This window comes from Lutjanus erythropterus, chromosome 23 (assembly GCF_056507025.1).
Source record: "Lutjanus erythropterus isolate fLutEry1 chromosome 23, fLutEry1.hap2, whole genome shotgun sequence".
Taxonomy (NCBI): domain Eukaryota; kingdom Metazoa; phylum Chordata; class Actinopteri; order Lutjaniformes; family Lutjanidae; genus Lutjanus; species Lutjanus erythropterus.
This window is the reverse complement of record NC_139339.1, coordinates 28,202,975-28,221,542: the sequence shown is the minus strand read 5'-3', so window position 1 is coordinate 28,221,542 and position 18,568 is coordinate 28,202,975. Positions and strand designations below refer to the sequence as shown.

The 18,568-nt window shown below is 38.9% G+C and overlaps 2 protein-coding genes across 3 annotated transcripts in view; both read right to left on the bottom strand.

Annotated features, from left to right (window-relative positions):
• Nucleotides 1-2,684, bottom strand: part of senp3b (SUMO specific peptidase 3b) — a 34,217-nt gene extending 31,533 nt beyond the window's left edge. Inside the window, exon 1 of one of the 2 annotated variants that reach the window (XM_084712593.1) lies at nucleotides 2,329-2,684. The gene's annotated coding sequence lies outside the window, so the exon portion shown is untranslated. The remainder of the gene's footprint in view (nucleotides 1-2,328) is intronic. The other variant, XM_084712594.1, reaches the window with a different exon arrangement.
• A 7,032-nt stretch (nucleotides 2,685-9,716) lies between these two features.
• On the bottom strand, nucleotides 9,717-13,995 carry LOC146306331 (uncharacterized). Its single transcript, XM_084712595.1, has 2 exons — nucleotides 13,646-13,995; nucleotides 9,717-10,921 (listed from the first exon to the last, which is right to left on the bottom strand). The coding sequence occupies exons 1-2, from the start codon at nucleotides 13,827-13,829 to the stop codon at nucleotides 9,819-9,821; spliced, it is 1,287 nt and encodes a 428-aa protein (XP_084568721.1). The 5' UTR covers nucleotides 13,830-13,995; the 3' UTR covers nucleotides 9,717-9,818.
• Between the last annotated feature and the right edge of the window lie 4,573 nt (nucleotides 13,996-18,568).

Genomic DNA, 18,568 nt, shown 5'->3' with positions numbered 1-18,568 from the left:
TTTTAAAAAGTGATTTTTTAATATGATTTTTTTTCCCTTAAAATTTACTCAAACAGATTAATCAATTATCAAAATACTGGGCAAATTAATTTAATGCTTGAATGATGGTTGCAGCTCCAGCATTAATAGGCCCTCTCACCATTTTTATTTCTTCTCATTAGGAACCAATACAGACCATTTTTAGCCTAGTGCTGGAGCAAGCAGTTTAAGTGTGCTATTTTATGTGCCAAAATGCAAATGTTACCTTCTGTGAGTTTTTGTGTTTGTTCTGAACATGGTGAAAAATGTTGGCAGTTGTCATTTTTGTGCTGAATTATAGTTTTAACCATTAGTGAGGTGGCAGCCAGTTGTATTTTGCATATTATTGAGACACTGTCTTATGTTCAATGCCTTTAGAAGGAATATTTTGCACTTTTCATATGGATGAAATTCCTCAGTGTGCACTAAGAGAAGGTAATAAACATTTACCTGCTCAGAGCCTACATGTACCACAAAGCATTGTACCAGGCCTATGTTGCTGTGTTATCACCACCGTTGTGGTGGCACCCCTTGACACAACCGTACTTCCGAAAAAAAGATGTCTTGTGACTGACAAATAATTTTTTGATCCCATTTGAATCGTTCCATGAATAACATATATAAAATTTTGCAAATGTGAAAGACTATTTTACAATTCAAGAAAGTCACAGTTTATCATAAAATCATTTAAAGGGATAGTTCACCTAAAAATGAAAATTTGGTCATTATCTACTCACCTTTATGCTGACTGAAGCTCAGGTTTAGGTTTTTGGTCCACAAAACACTTCTGGAGTTTCACAGTACAACAATGCTGCAGAATCTCCCAAACAATTGAAGAGAATGGTGACCAGTTTTCAAACTAATAAAAAAAAGAATAAAAACATAAAATGCCTCTATACTGCTTGTCTAGTGTAATCCAAGTCTCCTAAAGCCCCAACATGCCAAGTTGACTTTAAAAATGTTATTTACACCATGTTTTTAGCCTGAATCTTCACTGTAGATCCTTAGCTTGGTGCCACATTCACATGCACACAGTCTTAACTGGGTGTGTGTGGTGTGACTGTGTGCAAACAGCATGTCGGGACTTTACGAGACTTGGGTTATGCCAGACAAGCAGTATGGAGGCATTTTATGTTTTTTAAATTTTTTCACTTCCATTGTTTGGGAAATTCTGCAACACTGTGAAATTCCAGCAGTTTTTTGCAGACTAACAAAATAAATACTCTAAACATGCATGAGAGTAAGTAGATAATAACTTAATGTTCATTTTTGGGTCAACTATCCCCGTAAGTATCAGACTGTGAAGACATGTAATTAGAAGTCACACAAGTGACGACATGACTTTCTCCCTCCAATCGTCAAATGGGACACACCAGCAGGGGGGTGACTTCGCTGCTCTATAGCCAGTACATTGATGGCCAAAATTGGCATTGAGTGATGAGAATAGTCATCTAGCACGCCCCCTGGCTACACAAACGCATAGATAGAGATAATTCATCCTTACATCCAGTGACATCACTGGAAGAATAACAGATGTTGTAGCTAAGAACTTTTGACATAAGCCTTATTGTACATTTACCTGACATTTATCATCAGCACTGACTGGACGTGAAAAATTGCCGAATATTCCCTTTACTAAGAACTGAAGCCTTTTTCTCTTAATGAGGATGGAGTCCAACGGCCTAGCAAGCCCCGAGTTTGAATACATTCCTCTAACTTGATCCAAAATACACGTCATTGTGTTTCACATGCAGAAAAGAACCACTGTGTTATCACCGGGAGTCTTGATACTGTGTGCACCTGGTCGGACAGCGTATGTGCAATTTAGCCTGCTAGCTACATTGAGTAGATTTAGTGAAGCAATGAACGGCTACAGGAGGAACTGAGGCACTGAGTGAAATATCGTTAATAACAGTGAATCGTTTGGTGCGGCCTGTGTCCCGTGCAGGAGAGACTCTATGATGAGAACAATTCTTTCCGGTGCAGGAAATAGTCCTCACCGAGGCTAGCTAGTGCGCCTTTAGCGCTAGCATCAACACCATCATCACAGTTGATCCAAAATAACATTCATTCTCCTTGTAAACCTTGTTTTGTAGTAATTATGGGATGTCGAGGCAGCTACAGCGAGATTAAAAACAACCTGAAATAAGCAGAGTTCTTTCATAAGCCGTTATTATCCATGCTAAAATACTGGCTGGTTAGCCATGTTGTCGTTAGCTAGCTATGCGTAGGGTAAGCAGATAGCATGTTAGCAACAACAGAAAATGCCCGGTTTCCACACACAGCTTTCCGTTGCAGTCATATGCTTACCGTTAGCCTGCAGATTTATATGAATGTTTGTTCAGCTTCTTCCGACTGAAAGTTGGGCGCCTTCAATTTCGCAAGAGGGTCGAACCAAAACAAATGCTAATTGCCGTTAAAGCTCATTCAATGAAGTCAGGTGTGGAGCAGCCAGATGTCACCTCCCTGCGAACTTTGATTTCTTTAAGGTCTTCCGGTTCAGAGAAAACCGCAAATATTGAACAGAAATAGTGAATCGCAGTCAACCATTTACGAGAGGTCGACAGGAGCAATCTGTACCGGTTTGAGAAGGTCTGTGCGAGGAATGCGCTGAGCCGAATCACTGGGCTTTTTCGCTCTCATGTCAACTACAAGTCGGTCGCGCAGCAATGGCGTCACAGAGGATGTTTTTAAGGATAGCCTTTCGTTTTTGACCCCCAACTTCGTTCTATTCGTAAATAATCAGCAGTAATACACCCGTCCTCTATTATGGATTTCTCGGCAAACTTAGATTGAGACAGATTTTTGTTAATTTGTCCCTTAATTTCTGTGAAGTTTATGATACAATTAATTACAGCATACACTCTCTTTGAATTAGCCTCATTTATTTTCTAGCTAAGAATTTAAGAGGGTCTTGGCTTGGAACAAACTAGTTCTTTCCTGCTTCCACTGTCTAGGTCAGGGGTCTGCAGCCTTTACGATCAAAAGAGCCATTTTTGGTTAAAAAAAAAAAGGGGGGGGGGGGGGGGCATCTGTCTGGAGCCGAAACTATCAAATGCTCTCTTTTCACATACTTTTTTTTGGCAGCCATAGACTCAAGAAGACAAGCCACCATCACAATTTAGAGGAAAAGACACCGAGCCATAGACACAGTTTTTGATATTTTAGTTGATGAAATATTAACACTTTTTTGAAATTTGGTGTACAGAGTTTTGAGTTCTGTGCCCAACTCTTTACAAACTTTGTGCTGACCTTTAGTTTAGATAATTTACTATTCTTCCTTAGATAGATTTACAGTAAAAGTTAAAGTTAGAGAAACTCAAAAAAATTGTTTTTCAAAATTTTGGTCACAGTTAACTGTGAACCTGATCTGTTACTATTTTGTTGCCTTAAAATTATATGGTTTCTATAATTCTATATTTTTTTAAATACAACATTTTAGGTTTTTTAAAATTTAAATATTTAAATTTATCTAAAGAAGAAAAGTAAACCAAACCAAACCAACCAACCAAAGATCAGTAGTTGGTCAAACTTTTTCAAAACTGAAGAATTTGACTTGGGCTCAAAACTGATGTACTATGTATGCAGGATATTGGCTTGAAATTTTGAGCTGTCTCAACTTTTTCATAGACCTACAAGAACAAAACATGAAAAATATTTAAAAAATGTAATGTTATTTATTTCCATATCATTTTTTGCCAAAGTCACAGGGAGCCACTGGAGAACAGATAAAGAGCCACATGTGGCTCTGGAGCCTCAGGTTGCAGACCCCTGGTCTAGGCTGAGATAACTGCAACTGTGGGTTGTATTCTGCTCAGTGATTTTCATTGTGGTGGCCTCCAGGCATACTTGCCAACCTTGTGACCTTAAAGGGATAGTTCACTCAAAAATTAAAATTCACTCTCTATCTACTCACCCTCATGCTGATTGAGGGTCGTGTTTATTTTGTTAGTCCGCAAAACACTGCTGGAGTTTCACAGGAAACCAGCATTGCAGAATCTCCTAAATAATGGTGACCACTTTTTGGACGTAAAAAAATAACTGGAAACAAACACATAAAATGCCTCCATACTGCTCGTCTGGTGTAATACAAATCTCCTAAAGCACACCATCACACCACACACACCCAGTTTAGACAGTGTGCATGTGCCTGTGAACGTTGCTCCAAACTGAGGATCTACAATGAAGATTCAGGCTAAAAACATGGTGTAAATAACATTTTTTAGTCAACTTGGCTTGCAGGGAGTTTAGGATACTTGAATTACATCAGACAAGCAGTATGGAAGCATTTTGTGTTTATATTCTGTTGTGTTTTATGTTTGAAAACTGGGGCCTGTACTACGAAGCAGGATTTGTGGTTATCAAGGCAATTTTCAGGACTAACTCTGGGTTTTCAATACCACAACAGTGGTTCACTTCTACCGTGGTACATCACCATGGCACTAAACACCTAACCTGCTCTGGAGTAGGTTTTGTTCCAGATAACAGGAAAAAACCTGGAGAGTGCAATAAAAAACAGCGGGAAAATGTAAAGGGCTGGCTCCAGGCGCTGTCTTCGACAAAATATAAAATAAATAATCATAAAAAATAATTATTATTACATTACTCATTCATTTTCTGTAACCGCTTATTCCATAAGGGTCGCAGGCTGCTGGAGCCTATCCCAGCTGACATTGGGCGAGAGGCAGGGTTCACCCTGGACAAGTCGCCAGTTCATCACAGGGCTGACACATAGACAGACAACGACTCACACTCACATTCACACCTAGGGGCAATTTAGAGTCACCAATTAACCTAGAATGCATGTCTTTGGACTGTGGGAGGAAGCTGGAGAACCCGGAGAGAACCCACGCAGACACAGGGAGAACGCCCTCCCCATATTGACTGGAATATTTACAAAGATATCATTCATCATTATGGAAAATAAAGTTGGGCTTACCACACTCCCCTGAGGTGTTCTATTTTCTACCACATATTTCCATGATAGCTCTTACCCAATCTTCACTTGAATAGTACTTCCATCTAAAATGTCCTTAATCCAGTTGAATATTTTACCTCCAATAACCACTGAATGCAACTTTATTAGAACATACCTTAGGCTTTATCAACATCAAAATGCACTGCAACCACTGTATCTTTATTTACTTGTGCTTTTCTTACTTCATCCTCAGCATGCATTGTGGTCTTGTGCGTATAATTTTGACATTCTTTTTCTTTAAAAAATGACTCCAAGCTATTAATTGATCATCAAAATAGTTGTCAATTAATTTGACAATTGATTAGTGATTGCAGCTCTAGTTAAGGTAATGTAAGAGGATGTGGAAATAGAAATAAAAAAGGTCAGGACCATTCATTTACTTAACAAGATTTATTATTAAGGACATTGTGAACTGGGTTGTGATGTTGATTTTTAAAAAGTGGGTCCCCAGAAAAAAAGTTCTTGAAATCCTGGTTTATTATCTAAAAGTACCTAAAAGTTTACAAAATCGTTACATAGCTCGCTGGCTGATGTTAGCTAAAAAGTTAATAATATGTTACATTGTTTGCTAGCTAACATTAGCCAGAAAGTAATCAAAACATTTTATTATTTTCAAGCAAGCTCTATTTCTCTTCATTTCAGAAAAATTTGATTACTGAACTTGATTATTCTGCTCATTCCATCTCAAAAAGGCAGCAACTTTACAAATTAAACTTCCTCAAGTTTGAGTTTAATGTTAAGACTGGATCAAATTTGGAGTTTAAACTTTTGGTGAAACAGAGTTCAATTTAATCTGAAGTTTACAGTTTGAAATTGAATTTTACCTAATTTTGGGCTAATGAAAAAGTTTGGTGCAACATAATTTAAAGTCAGATTAAATCAGGTCTAATAATGAATCCTAGTTGGTGTGACCCAGCCTTAGAGCTGGACCCGCCTTAGGGGGGCATCAGAAATCACAGGGGTCCCCAGGACATTGTTTGTTCTGAAGTCCTCAAGATCAGATCTGCACATGTGAACTCAAATCACATTTTCAGAGTTCGTACACATTTCGCAAAGTTTTCAAACATTTTTAAGGTGTACTTCCAAACTTCTCCAGCTCTTTACTGCTGATGTAAAATACACATTTATGTACAAAATTATTATTTCACCTCTTTATCACATTAAGTCAGACATTATTCTGCTATTATCAACCAAAATTATGTTTCATGATAGCATTCTAAAGACGTCTGACAAATTCATTCATTCATTCAACCTTTATGTATTTCTCGGGAATACATTGAGGGGTGGCCCTCATTTTCAATGATGCCGAGATTACAATTAGGCAACAAAGCAGAAATACAATAGAAACAGAAGAAGAAAAGACAGAAAAAAAAAAAAAAGTAAAAGGAGCCAGTAAGAAATTTACAATTGATTAATACAATTTCTAGTTAAAATATGTGCATGTAAGAACATTAAAACTTCTAAGCATAATTTTAAAATCTCCCAGAGTTATCAGGGACTCTTAAGTTTAAAGTGCATTGCAAGTTATTCCATGTGTTTGGAGCACATTAAAAGAAGAACAAACTTTCATGTTTGAAAATGTGCCACCTGTCTGTACGTAGACTTGGCTTCCTATTAAGGCTGCTAATTTTGTGCATTTTCCTTAACTGATCGCTAAATTCTATAGTTCAATTCTTTCTTGATTACTTGATTACTCATTAATAGTTAATAAGATGTAAAACATGTTTTCTCTTATTTTTTCCTCTTTATCATTTTTTGTCTTGTTTTTTCTCTGTTTAATTTTAAGTTTCTTTAGCCAATGAACGGCTCCACCAGACAAAACAATATCAAATGAGGTGCAATTAATGTCATTTCTAGACAACAAGCTAGCTGGCATAAAGCAGCCATGTAAATGAAAAAGGGTTTACTCTGTAAGGCTAGTTGGTGCCTTTGTCAGGCAACTAAATCAGCATTATATGGTTAAAGGGATAGTTCACTCAAAAATGGGAAAAAAAATTGGGGGCATGACACACAGCAAATGGGCCACAGGTAGGAGTCAAACTAGTGGCCACTGCAGAGGACCAATTGAGCTATGGGGTGCCTGTATTCTGTTGATTTTTAAGTTTGAAAACTGGTCACCATTCACTTCCACTGTTTGGGAGATTCTGCAACACTGTTTTCCTGTGAAACTCCAGCAGTGTTTTGTGGACTAACAAAATAAACTTGACCTTCAATCAGCATGAGGATGAGTAGATAATAACTGAACTTTCATGACTGGCTGAACTATCCTTAGTATAGAATACTACAAGTATTCAGTGACAGAGGCATTATACAGTATATATTAAAAGATGCAATGTAAAAGCAGGGTTTTCCTATTGTAGTTTCTTGAGGTGGAGCTCTTTTTGAAAATTTTGCATTTTGACTGCAACTAATGATTATTTTTTATTATTGATTATTTTCTCCAATCATCTTTAAAGTCTGAAAATGATGCCTCACTTGCCCAGAGCCCAAACAATGTTTGTTTCACTCAACATTATTACAAATTCATTACAATTATGACAGTAATGATGCTGCCATTAAAATGTGTATTTGTAAAGTAACAATATTTCCCTCTGAGATTATGGCACCTAAAAGTAGACAGTAGCATAAAGTGGAAATATTCAAATAAAGTACAGTACTTGATAAGTGTACTTAGTTACATTTCACCACTGAAAATAAATAAATTATGTGGTGGTTATTACAAAATGCAGGAGTAGCACTTTTTGTGTGATGAAAATGTCATTAGACAGTGCAGTATCTCATACCAAAACAAAATGGATGTCTTTATTGAAAATAACGTTACAGGAATTATGTTTATTTTATGAATTCAGACATGAATCATACAGTTCAAAGATACAATTACTCCCCAGTAGATTAGCAGCATCTTTAATTGGCCAAAACTACAACAAGTGTATGTTTTCTTTTGATTAATACTGTCAAACAAAGGTTTCAAAGAGATGTAGCAACTGCAAAACACTTACACTAACACAAACACATAAGTGTAACACACAATGATGTCAGGACACACACACACTTCTGCCAATAAAGGAATATTTCACATTATTTAATGCAGGGTTGTACAAGGTACTTACACGTATTCAGTGTTGGCATGCCCACAGTTTGGAGAGGCAGCACGAGTATTGGTGCAGGAAGCTAAGCTAACTAACATACTGAAGCAAAACAGTTTTTCTTTCAGGAAATTGCTGAATATTGCTCTCTCCAAACAAAGCAGACTCTGTGGGCAAATCAGTCATTTTATCTTGCAGATGATGGGAGGTGCTGGTCAAACAGTGGTGCCTAATAGAATAAATTAAAGTTTCTGACTTTTTTTTACCCTCATTTCCACATCACCTTATATTTTCTTGACACATGTACATGGACATGTTAAATACTTTCTATATGAGAAATCAGTGCATGTAGGCTGAGTGAACAGGCTCATATTGTTTTTATTTCTTCTCATCAGGAAAACAAACCTTTAAAAAATTGAGACAATTCAGAATTTCAAGGCAACTTACTGTAATAAATTTTTAGAGTTTGAGCCCAACTCAAACGCTTGAGTTCTGAAATAAACTAAAAAAAATTGAGCCGACCAATAATCTTAAATTCAAATCATTTCTTTAGAAAAGCTTGAAAACTTGAGGTTTAGAAATGATAAAAAAAAACATACTATTTCAATTTTTACAATGAGCTGTGAACCTGAGTTGTCATTACACAATATCTTTTCAATTGAAAATATTAAACATATTAAGGACATTTTAGCCACCTTCAAGAATTACCGGGCTCTTGTTTTTTCCTCTCACCAGTAAAACAACACATGCTAATTCTTTAGAAAAGGTGTACTGTAAAGCTTGAGATCTATGCCCAAACCTGACCTGACTCGAACCCAGTGGGTTGGGTCAGGTTCAGCACAGATCTAGTTAAGTAGTTATTTTTTTATTTCTCCCCAGTTTTGTTGTTGCCAATTCAACCCTCCCGCCCCATGTATTGTCCTTGTCAAGAAAAACGTTGGGCTGTAACTTAGTTTGGGATGAAATATGCTAATGAGGGACAGGTTCGGGTCTTTTTCGGGCAGAATATTCAGGCTTGGGCCTGCTACAGGCTCAACTTTTCAGGCCTGATCAAAGTTCTCGTGTACTGCAGATATAAATATTACATTTTGCAGAATTTCTTCAACAGTCTTTTATTTATTTGGTGACCCAAATAAAATCTTATCATGTGACCCACCTGTGGGTCATGAATGATGACTTGATTGGGAATGACTGCACTACTGTATTTAATACACTGACTATCAGTGTGTGCATCATACAACCCCACTTCAAATAATCCAAACTATCCCTTTAAGTGTCACAGACAAACTTCAGACTCATGACAAAATATTTAAAGCAGCTGTCACAAAAAGCCTCTTTAAATAACATACAGTAACAAAAGTCCAGTCTGACATGAAATAACTGATGGTTGATATTCAGGGTGTTTAGAAGCTCTCAGTACATCTACAAACTGTATCTGAGAAATTTGGTGTTGATGGCAGATGGATTTTTTGACCACTCCAGTGCAAAGGTATGCTGACAACAACATGCTGGACTTATCTGTGTACTGACTCAAATTGCTTACTCAGTTATTAAAATGGTTGGAGCTGTAAGTTGATCAGCTGTTTATACATCTGTCAGTTGTCTGTCAATGTAAAGTTAAGCCCGTTAAAAGCCCACTGCTCTGAAAATACACACTCTGCAGTTTAAGCTCAGTTCTTCTGCCTGCTGAACTCTATTGTCAATTTATCCATTATAAACACCATGAATTTGGGTTACTATGTGTGCCTGCTTAATTGTACTGTAACTTTTGGACAATTCAGCTGAAGCATCTGCTCCACACCTTCACTGCTCTTCTTACCAGGACACTTGTGGTTTTTAAGGTGTGAAAGCAAACTAAATTTCTTCTCACATACGCTGCAACTGAATGGCTTCTCTCCTGTGTGAATTCTCTTGTGTTTATTCAGATTGCCTTTTTCACTAAATTTTTTACCGCAAAGCGTGCAAGTGAATGGTTTTTCTCCAGTGTGGACTCTCATGTGTCTGACTAGCGTCCCTCTTTCATTGTACCTCTTCTTACACACTGAGCAGCTGAAGGGCTTCTCTCCAGTATGAATCCTCACATGTGCAGCTAACGTTCCACTCTGGGTGAAGTTTTTACCACAAACTAAGCAACTAAAAGGTTTCTCTCCAGTGTGTTTTCTCATGTGTATATGCAAACTTCCCTTTTGTCTAAATGTCTTACCACACACAGTGCAGTCAAATGGCCTCTCCCCTGTATGGCATGTTATGTGTCTCTGCAGGGCTGTGTTATGGTTAAATGTTTTCCTACACACTGGGCATTTATAAAGTTTTTTCTGATTATGACACCTCTTATGGAACAAAGCCTCATTACCTTTCAGTGTGTCTGAGACAGGTATAGATTCAGTCATGTGGTTCCAGTCATCATCAAAGCTTTTAGTCTCAGTTTTAAAACACTGTGACAGGAATAACTGACCATCACTGGTTGCTCTTAAAAAACCAGCTACATCCAAGTCAAAGGCTGGTTCTGATCCTCCACAGTTCTTTCCAGCTTCTCTCTGTTGAGCTTGACTGCTGGCTGAAGGATCTGCCTCTCTGTGCTCCTCAATTTGTCTTTTAAGTCGTGAGGACTGAGCGATCTCTTCATCATCCTCACTCTTCACAGAGACAGGATGAAACTGGAACTCTGGGATATCATTCCCCTCCAGTCCTTGAAGCCCCTGTTGGATCCAGACTTCCTCTGGCTCCTCTTTAATGCATGGAGCCTCTGGGGCTTCCTGGTCCAGACTGAGGCTCAACTCCTGCTCATCTGGGGGAATCTTTGCATTGACAATCAGACACCGGATGTCCTGAGACACACCTGAGATACAAACATACAGAATGTCATGCAAAAGGGACTGAACAGTAGCAGAAGAAGAAGGTGTATCTAGCATGAAAACATTAGTGCTCAGCTGCAGATCCACAGGTCAGAGAGCATCATGACCCAACCACAGAGCCGGGCTGCTGGGACTACAGCCACTGGGACTTGTGCTGCAGCCGGGTCAGATAAAAATGTGACACTGATATTCTCCTTAAAATGTCTCTTTAAAAAAAAAACTGTTTTCCCAGTTTTCTGTCGGAAAAGTGGATTTTTTTATGCAACCAACCAGCTTATAAAAAAAAGAATGAAGCTCAAACAAAACATTTTTTAATGTCTGAAACAAGGATATCTGCTCTTTCTTTTCATATATTCCATGTTAACATATTCATAGAACTGAATATTCTTTACTAAAAATATTGGTGCTGGGGCATCCCTATAGCTCAGTTAGTAGGGCATGCACCCCATGCACTGAGGCTGCTAGTCCTCTGCAGCAGCCGCTTCAGTTCAATTCTGAAAAAACACTGCTGGAGGTTCACAGGAAAACAGTGTTGCGGAATCTCCCAAAAAATGGAAGTGAATGGTGACCAGTTTTCAAATAAATTAATAAATAAAATGCCTCCATATTAGTCATTTGATGTAATCCAAGTCTCCTAAATCCCCGACATGCCAAGCCGATTCGAAACATGTCACTCACACCATGTTTTTAGCCTGAAGATCCCTAGCTTGGAGCCACATTCACGTGCTCATGCACACCCTCTGTACTGTGTGTGTGTGGTGTGAGGATTACACCAGACGAGCAGTATGGTCTCATTTTACGTTTATTTTGGGGAGACTGTTTTTATCTTTTATAAACTGCTCACCATTCACTTCCATTGTTCGGGTGATTCTGAAATGTTTTCATGTGAAACTCCAGCAGTGTTTTGAGAATTAAAAAAATGAAACCCAACCTTCAATAGACATGACTGTGAGTAGACATTGACTCAATTTTCATTTTTGGGTGAACTATCCCTTTAAAGGTGGTGTTGACACAACTCTCTGTCACTTTAAGGCTGCAGTTTGGGTTATCCTGTTTCAGTGTTTACAGTGACTACAAAAAGTATTCACCTCCTCTTATTGGTTTTATAAATGGAATCATGGTAAATATATTTTGTTTGTTCCAGACAATTGGTGCTTATAGTCTCACAATTAGTGAAATGGAGATTACCTGAGTGCAGTGAATGTGTCTCAAGTGACTGTAGTAAAGACACCTGTGTCTGAAAGCTCCAGTCACTGGGTCATCAGCATTACTAGCTAAAAGGACACCATGAAGACAAAAGAACACTCCAAAAGGTTATTGAAAAGTACAAGTCAGGGGATGGAAACAAAAAAATTCAAAGTCACTGAACATTCCCTGGAGTTCAGTTGAATAATGTGCAGGAAGGAGACTAGTGAGGGAGACACCTGTGATGACTCTGAAGGAGGTAAAAGATTCAGCAGCTGAGATGGAAGAGACTCTGCATACAACAACTGTTGCCTGGGTTCTTCACCACTCAAAGCTTTATGGGAAAGTGGCAAAGACAAAGCCACTGTTGAAGAAAGCTCATATTAAATCTGAACTTGAGTTTGGCAAAAGACAAGTGTGCGAGTCTATGGTCAAGTGGAAGAAGGTTCTTCGGTTTGATGAGACCAAATGGACCTTTTCAGCCATCAGAGTAGATACTGTGTTTTTTGCAGACACCAAACACTGCACATCACCACAAACACACCATCCCCACTGTGAAGCATGGTGGTGGCAGCATCATGCTGTGGGGATGCTTCTCATCAGCAGGAAGGCTGGTAAAGGTAGAGGGTGAAATGAATGCAGAAAAATATAGGGAAATATAGGACAATCTAATTCAGTCTGCAAGAGAACTATGCATTGGAAGAGCAGTGAAAGCTGCGCAGATATGGTTTAAAGACAACAAGGTGAATGTTCTGGAGTGGGTGAGTCAAAGCCCAGACCTCAATCCAACAGAGAATTTGTGGCTGGATTTAAAGAGGGCCATTCACAACTGATCCATCTGCAACCTGACACAGCTTGAGCAGTTTTGCAAAGAAGAATGGAGTAAATTGGAGTGTCCAGATGTGCAAGCCTGACTGAGACCTATCCACACAGACTCAGTGCTGTGACTGTGGCCAAAGGTACGTCTACTAAATATTCACTTGAAGTGGGTGAATATTAATGCAGTCACATATTTTACATTGACATTACTTAGTAGAAATCTGTTTTCACTTTGACATTTCAGAGATTTCTTTGTTAAAAAAATTATATTAACCATGACTCCATTTCTAAAAGCAATAAGAGGAGAAAACATTCACAGTTGTGAATACTTTTTTATAGACACTGTATATTTCACTCTGTATTTACTGACTGGCTGACTAGTTTTTAGTCAGAGCAGTTGCAGTAACGTTACAATAAAGTAACGTATCAGTTACCTGAGAGATAACGCTACTTCTGAAACATTACCACTGTCATTTAGTGTCTGGCTGACAGATCTGTTGACATTTGAAGCCTTCTGTGGTGTTGCAGCTTGTTGTGGGAGCTAACGTTAGCACAACAGTGATGAAGAGGGGGGCGTGTTTCAGACAGCTGACGCTGAACCGTTTTCTATAACAGCTGAAACACAAAAGTGAATATGTCTCAACTGACAAATGAGCTACGCCTGCTAAAATGACGATGTGACCTCGTACTTAACTGTGACAAACCTGTGTCGGTATTTAACGTTATCTTCATGCCGCCGGGCAGCTGCTCAGCTCCCAGCAGCCTCCGTTGGCGATCGATTTCCTCCTCGTATTCAGTTATTGTTCTTTCAAACATGCCGATTATTTCCTCAACGGCGACAGTCAATCGCTGGTTGATGAAGGCTCTCAGTAACTGGATTGTAGACATTGTGACGTGTCAGCACCGGAGAACAACAGAAATGAGGCCCGACTCGTGGTCACGTCTGGAAGTGAACCCTGCTTTTGCGAAACTCTTGCGCATGCGCACTTACGAACGTCACCGGCGTAGCATCGCGGGGTGGTTAAACAGATGGAGGCAGCACGAGGAAGAGACGATGTACGTACATATATTATAATGAGCTACATAGTGAATGCATAAATGGCGCCCATTTAGTCCAATGAGAGCTGCCGAAAAAGTCTTCTCTTCTTCTTCTTCTTCTTCTGTTTATCGGCAGCTTGTATCCATCTGTTGCACTACTGCCCCCTTGTAGGTTTACGCCCAGTCACCATCACTTTACAGTCGTTTATCTACTCCTGTCATCCTTAAAAAGGTAAAGAGCCACTTAATGCCTTGACTACTGTCAGCACACTCAGTTATACTTTTGACCTTCCTCTCTATCCGTCCTATTTTCTGTAGTTGTACCAACATTTCTTGTCCCTCCTGCGTAAGCTTTCTGCATACAATTAATACCTAACTGTCTCAACTTCCTGACAATGGCCACAAAAACCAGTCGGATGCTTCCCAGTTATGTAAACTGTACTGCTCCCCCTCTACTTCTGAAACAACCAACTGTGTTTTGGATTGAATGTAAATGCCTGCCTTTTACTGTATTATTTAAGTACCGCTGCCACTGATGATCTACCTTTCTCCACACTATGCCTGTCCTTCTGATTCTGATAATTTTATACTGACTTCCACTGTCCGTTTTTTTGACTGCTAGTTTGTCTGCCCTTTCATTGGTCAGAATGCCCAGATGTGCTGGAACTAGGGCTGCACGATATTGGAAAAAACTGACATTGGGATTTTTTTTTAACCCTGTAATATATATTGCGACATGAAAAAATACAGGAATTTTCACCAGATGACTTGAATAGCACTTTATGTTATGCTGCACTGCTGCCATCTTGTGGACAATTAACCTGCACTGATCTTGTGACTCACTCCATATACAGGGGCGTGGTCTGCTTTGGCAAACTGATTAAGAACGATTGTGATTGGTGGATCGCTGCGCGCAGTGTGTGTCAGGTACCCTTGAAATTAGCTGAGAACACGTTTAGTTCATTTGCCTCCTACATCGCAGGACCTGCAATGTGACTATTGCGCACACGTACATTGTGATGACGATGCTCAAACGTCATATTGTGTAGCTCTAGCTGGAACCCATGTGAATGAAATATTTTTCTCTTGACTAGTCATTCTTGAATTAGTAATCAACACCTCATTCAACAGATCCTGATCATTTCTGACTGTCCCAGTTTTAACATACACTCTCTTGTTAACTCCCATCTGATTACTGGGTGCAGCAACTGCAGTCCCTGCTGCATCTGTTTATGGGTCTTTTTATGGGACTTAAAAGGGAACCCTAGACCCGCGAAAGATCGCGCAAGTTTGATTATTTTAGATGAAATAACGGAAACAAATCTCGCGAGCAAATAGAGAGTTACCTTCTAGACACGACCGAAAAAGGTGCGCAGCTCCAAAAATAGAAAATTATGTCTTGGTGCTGATGTTTTTAATGTGGCGGGCCGCCATAAATAAAACACTATTCACTGAACCACAGAGAGTCACTGAAACACTGATCACTGACCTGCTATGATGGAAAAAATACTCACATTCTTTACTTAGGTATTTTGTACAGATTTTTACAGGATTACAGAACCTTTTCACTGTTTTTGCCATTTGCCTTATTGAAAACCTCTCTTACTTGAAGTACTGTTTACAATATCCACTTTATTTTTGTAAGAATTTTTGTACTTCTGAGGCACTATCCTTACTTCTGTTGTTCTTCTGCACAATAAATGCTCAAAAAAATTACATTATATCTTTGCTTTTTTTTTTGTTTTTAAAATCAATTTAGTTTTGCTAAGGGACTACAAAACCCATTCAGAAACACTTCCATTATAAGTTTTACACCGCAACATTTATACTGCGATAAATACCGTTACCGTGAAGGGATTCAATTTATACCATGATATGAATTTTGGGTCATACAATCTAGCCCTACGATTAATCGAGTAATCAGATAAGAAATATTGCGTGTTCTGCATTTTTTTCTATTACAGTACTTTATTTAAGAACAATGGTAATATACAAAAGAGAAGATAAGACAGGTCTATTAAATGAACAACTATAAATTGCTAAAGTAAAAATACTCAGTAAAGTAGCTTTACTTTTACTGTTTTTACTTTACTTTCTACTTTTTTTCCAAGTACAAAGGTAAAAGTAAAGGTAGTAATGTCTGCAGAAACCACAAAGAGAAGATGGAACTAACTCTTTTAACTGAAACAGTCACCAGAATGTTTTGTTAACATGTTAAAATCACAACATTTTTGTTCTGGAGCAGGACAGACGCTCCCAGACCCCCAGAGGACAGAGGACTGGTTTACCAACATGACACCTTTTTCTCCTCTTACGAGTTTGCAGGTCTGTATTTAGTCATCAAAAAATACCAATAAGAATACCATTAAAGTACAACAAAAGTAATAAAAATGTTGATTTTTCAAAAAATGAAATGACAACATGCAAGATTTTTAAATTGTAATTAGGTATTTTTACATTGTGGTTTTAGTGCTTTTACTTAAATAAAGAATCTGAGTATTTTTTCCATCACAGCAGGTCAGTGATCAGTGTTTCAGTGACTCTCTGTGGATCAGTGAATAGTGTTTTATTTATGGCGGCCCGCCACATTTAAAACATCGGCACCGCGCTGCACACCTTTTTCGGTCTTGTCTAGAAGGTATTTGCACAACTCTCACGAGATTTGTGTCCGTTATTTCTACTAAAATAATCAAACTCGCACGATCTTTCGCGGGTCTAGGGTTCCCTTCTAGACACGACCCTCTCTGTCTCTCTGTCAAACTACAGACAGCAGACTGTCTGTAAACAGCATGATGTTACACTCTGCAGTGTTTCACAGAAAGACTTTATTTGTGTGGACACCCAGGTTTGGTTTGTCACCAATTTGGCATTTTTATTTTTTTAATCAGTCCAAGAGGACGACGGTATCAGTGATTGATTAGTGATCAGTCTGCCCTCCTCCTCCCTCACCTGTTCACTCTGCTGTGAGAAGGTCTGAAAGTTTCTCACAGAGAAACACAGACTCTCCTGTTTTACGTATAGGCCTCCTTATACTGTAGCGTCCCTTACCTCGGTTTGCCGGCTATTTATTGCTGAACTTTAACACAGGCTATTGTGGGTCGTAGCCAACACCAAAATAAAAAAACATGTCTGCTTTTACAAGGTGTTCTCTGCACTTTTTTCCTTCAACAACTTCCCGCTCGTCAGCTTACCCCACACACACATGAATAGCAGGAATAACAACAACCCTCCCTCATTCAGCCTCTGCCAATCCTAGGTGGATATCTCACACAGATCACTGTCATAGGTGCTGATCTTGACTGACAGACTTCACAGCATCTCAGACATGCAACTTCGCTGAAATAACACATTCACTGACACTATTTTATAAGTGCATCTGGTTGGTGTCGATGTCATTAACCATCACGTTAGTTTCTGTTGTAATAAACTCTGTCATTAACAACAGTCTCCTCCACACGCAGCTTCTCTGCTGCTGTGAAAACTGAATCGCGGGTGAATTAATATGTAGGGAAAATACAAAAAAAGATACAGACAGGGTCAGAAAATCACACTGACCTCCTCTGTGTGTCTGTACTGTACGTGTGTGTATGGAGGAGCTGCATTGATGCAGAGAGGAGAGATGCTGCAGCCATGTGACAATAAATTACATCAAAATTTAAATGTCTGCACTCATCAACACTCTGGTCTTTAATAACCACCACATCCAAACCACAGTGTGCTGTACAGTTGTTCGGATTTAAATGGATTTTAGTCATCGAATTACTCAAATTACTCTAGGAATGGTTTCAACCCTAAAATTAATATGTCACACTTTGCAAAGTCATCCCGCGGGCCAGACTGGACCCTCTGGCGGGCCGTTTTCGGCCCGCAGGCCATACGTTTGACACCCCTTGTTCATACGATGCCCCCCCCCCCCCCCTGAATTTTAATTACACTTAAAATACACTTGTGGTCAAAAGACAAGAGTTTACAGTGATTCCTATAACTTTGAAAACACGTCACATGTCACTTTGTCACAAAAAACAATCATGCATTTTGGTTCTTTCATAAATGTATTACAGGTCTTCTGGAAATCCAAAATATCCAAAGGATAGGATAGTCCAAAATATATACAGCAATGCTAATATTTGGTTAAATATCTCTTAGCCATTTTCACCTCAGTTAGGCTCTTTTGGTAGCCATCCACAAGCTTCTGGTTGTATTTTTGACCACTCCACTCCAGAATTGGCACTGTACAACTAAATTTGTTGGCTTTCTGGCTCTCTTTCTTGTCTCTTCAGCACAGTTCACAGATTCTTGATGGGGGTAAAATCAGGACAATGGGAAGGCCAGCCTAAAACCTTAATTCTAGCCTGATGTAGTCTTTGTGTGTTTGGGTTCATTGTCTTGTTGGAGCACCCAACTGTGTCCAAGACCCAACCCTCTTACTGATGATTTTAGGTTCTCCTGAACAATTTGGAGGTAATCCTCCTCCTTCGTTATTCCACTGGCAGAAAAACAGCCCCCTTTGGACTTTCCCATTGTACGGTTATTGTCTGTGTAATGAATGAATCAAATGGGCCCTGTTTAAATTAGCTCAGAAAAATCAT

What these genes read in the sequence shown, in the direction of transcription:
- LOC146306331 (XM_084712595.1), bottom strand. Translation starts at nt 13,829, where the DNA reads ATGTCTACAATCCAGTTACTGAGAGCCTTCATCAACCAGCGATTGACT. An exon ending in AACGTTAAATACCGACACAG is followed by an intron (nt 10,922 to 13,645) that starts GTTTGTCACAGT and finishes TTTGTATCTCAG; the next exon opens with GTGTGTCTCAGGACATCCGG.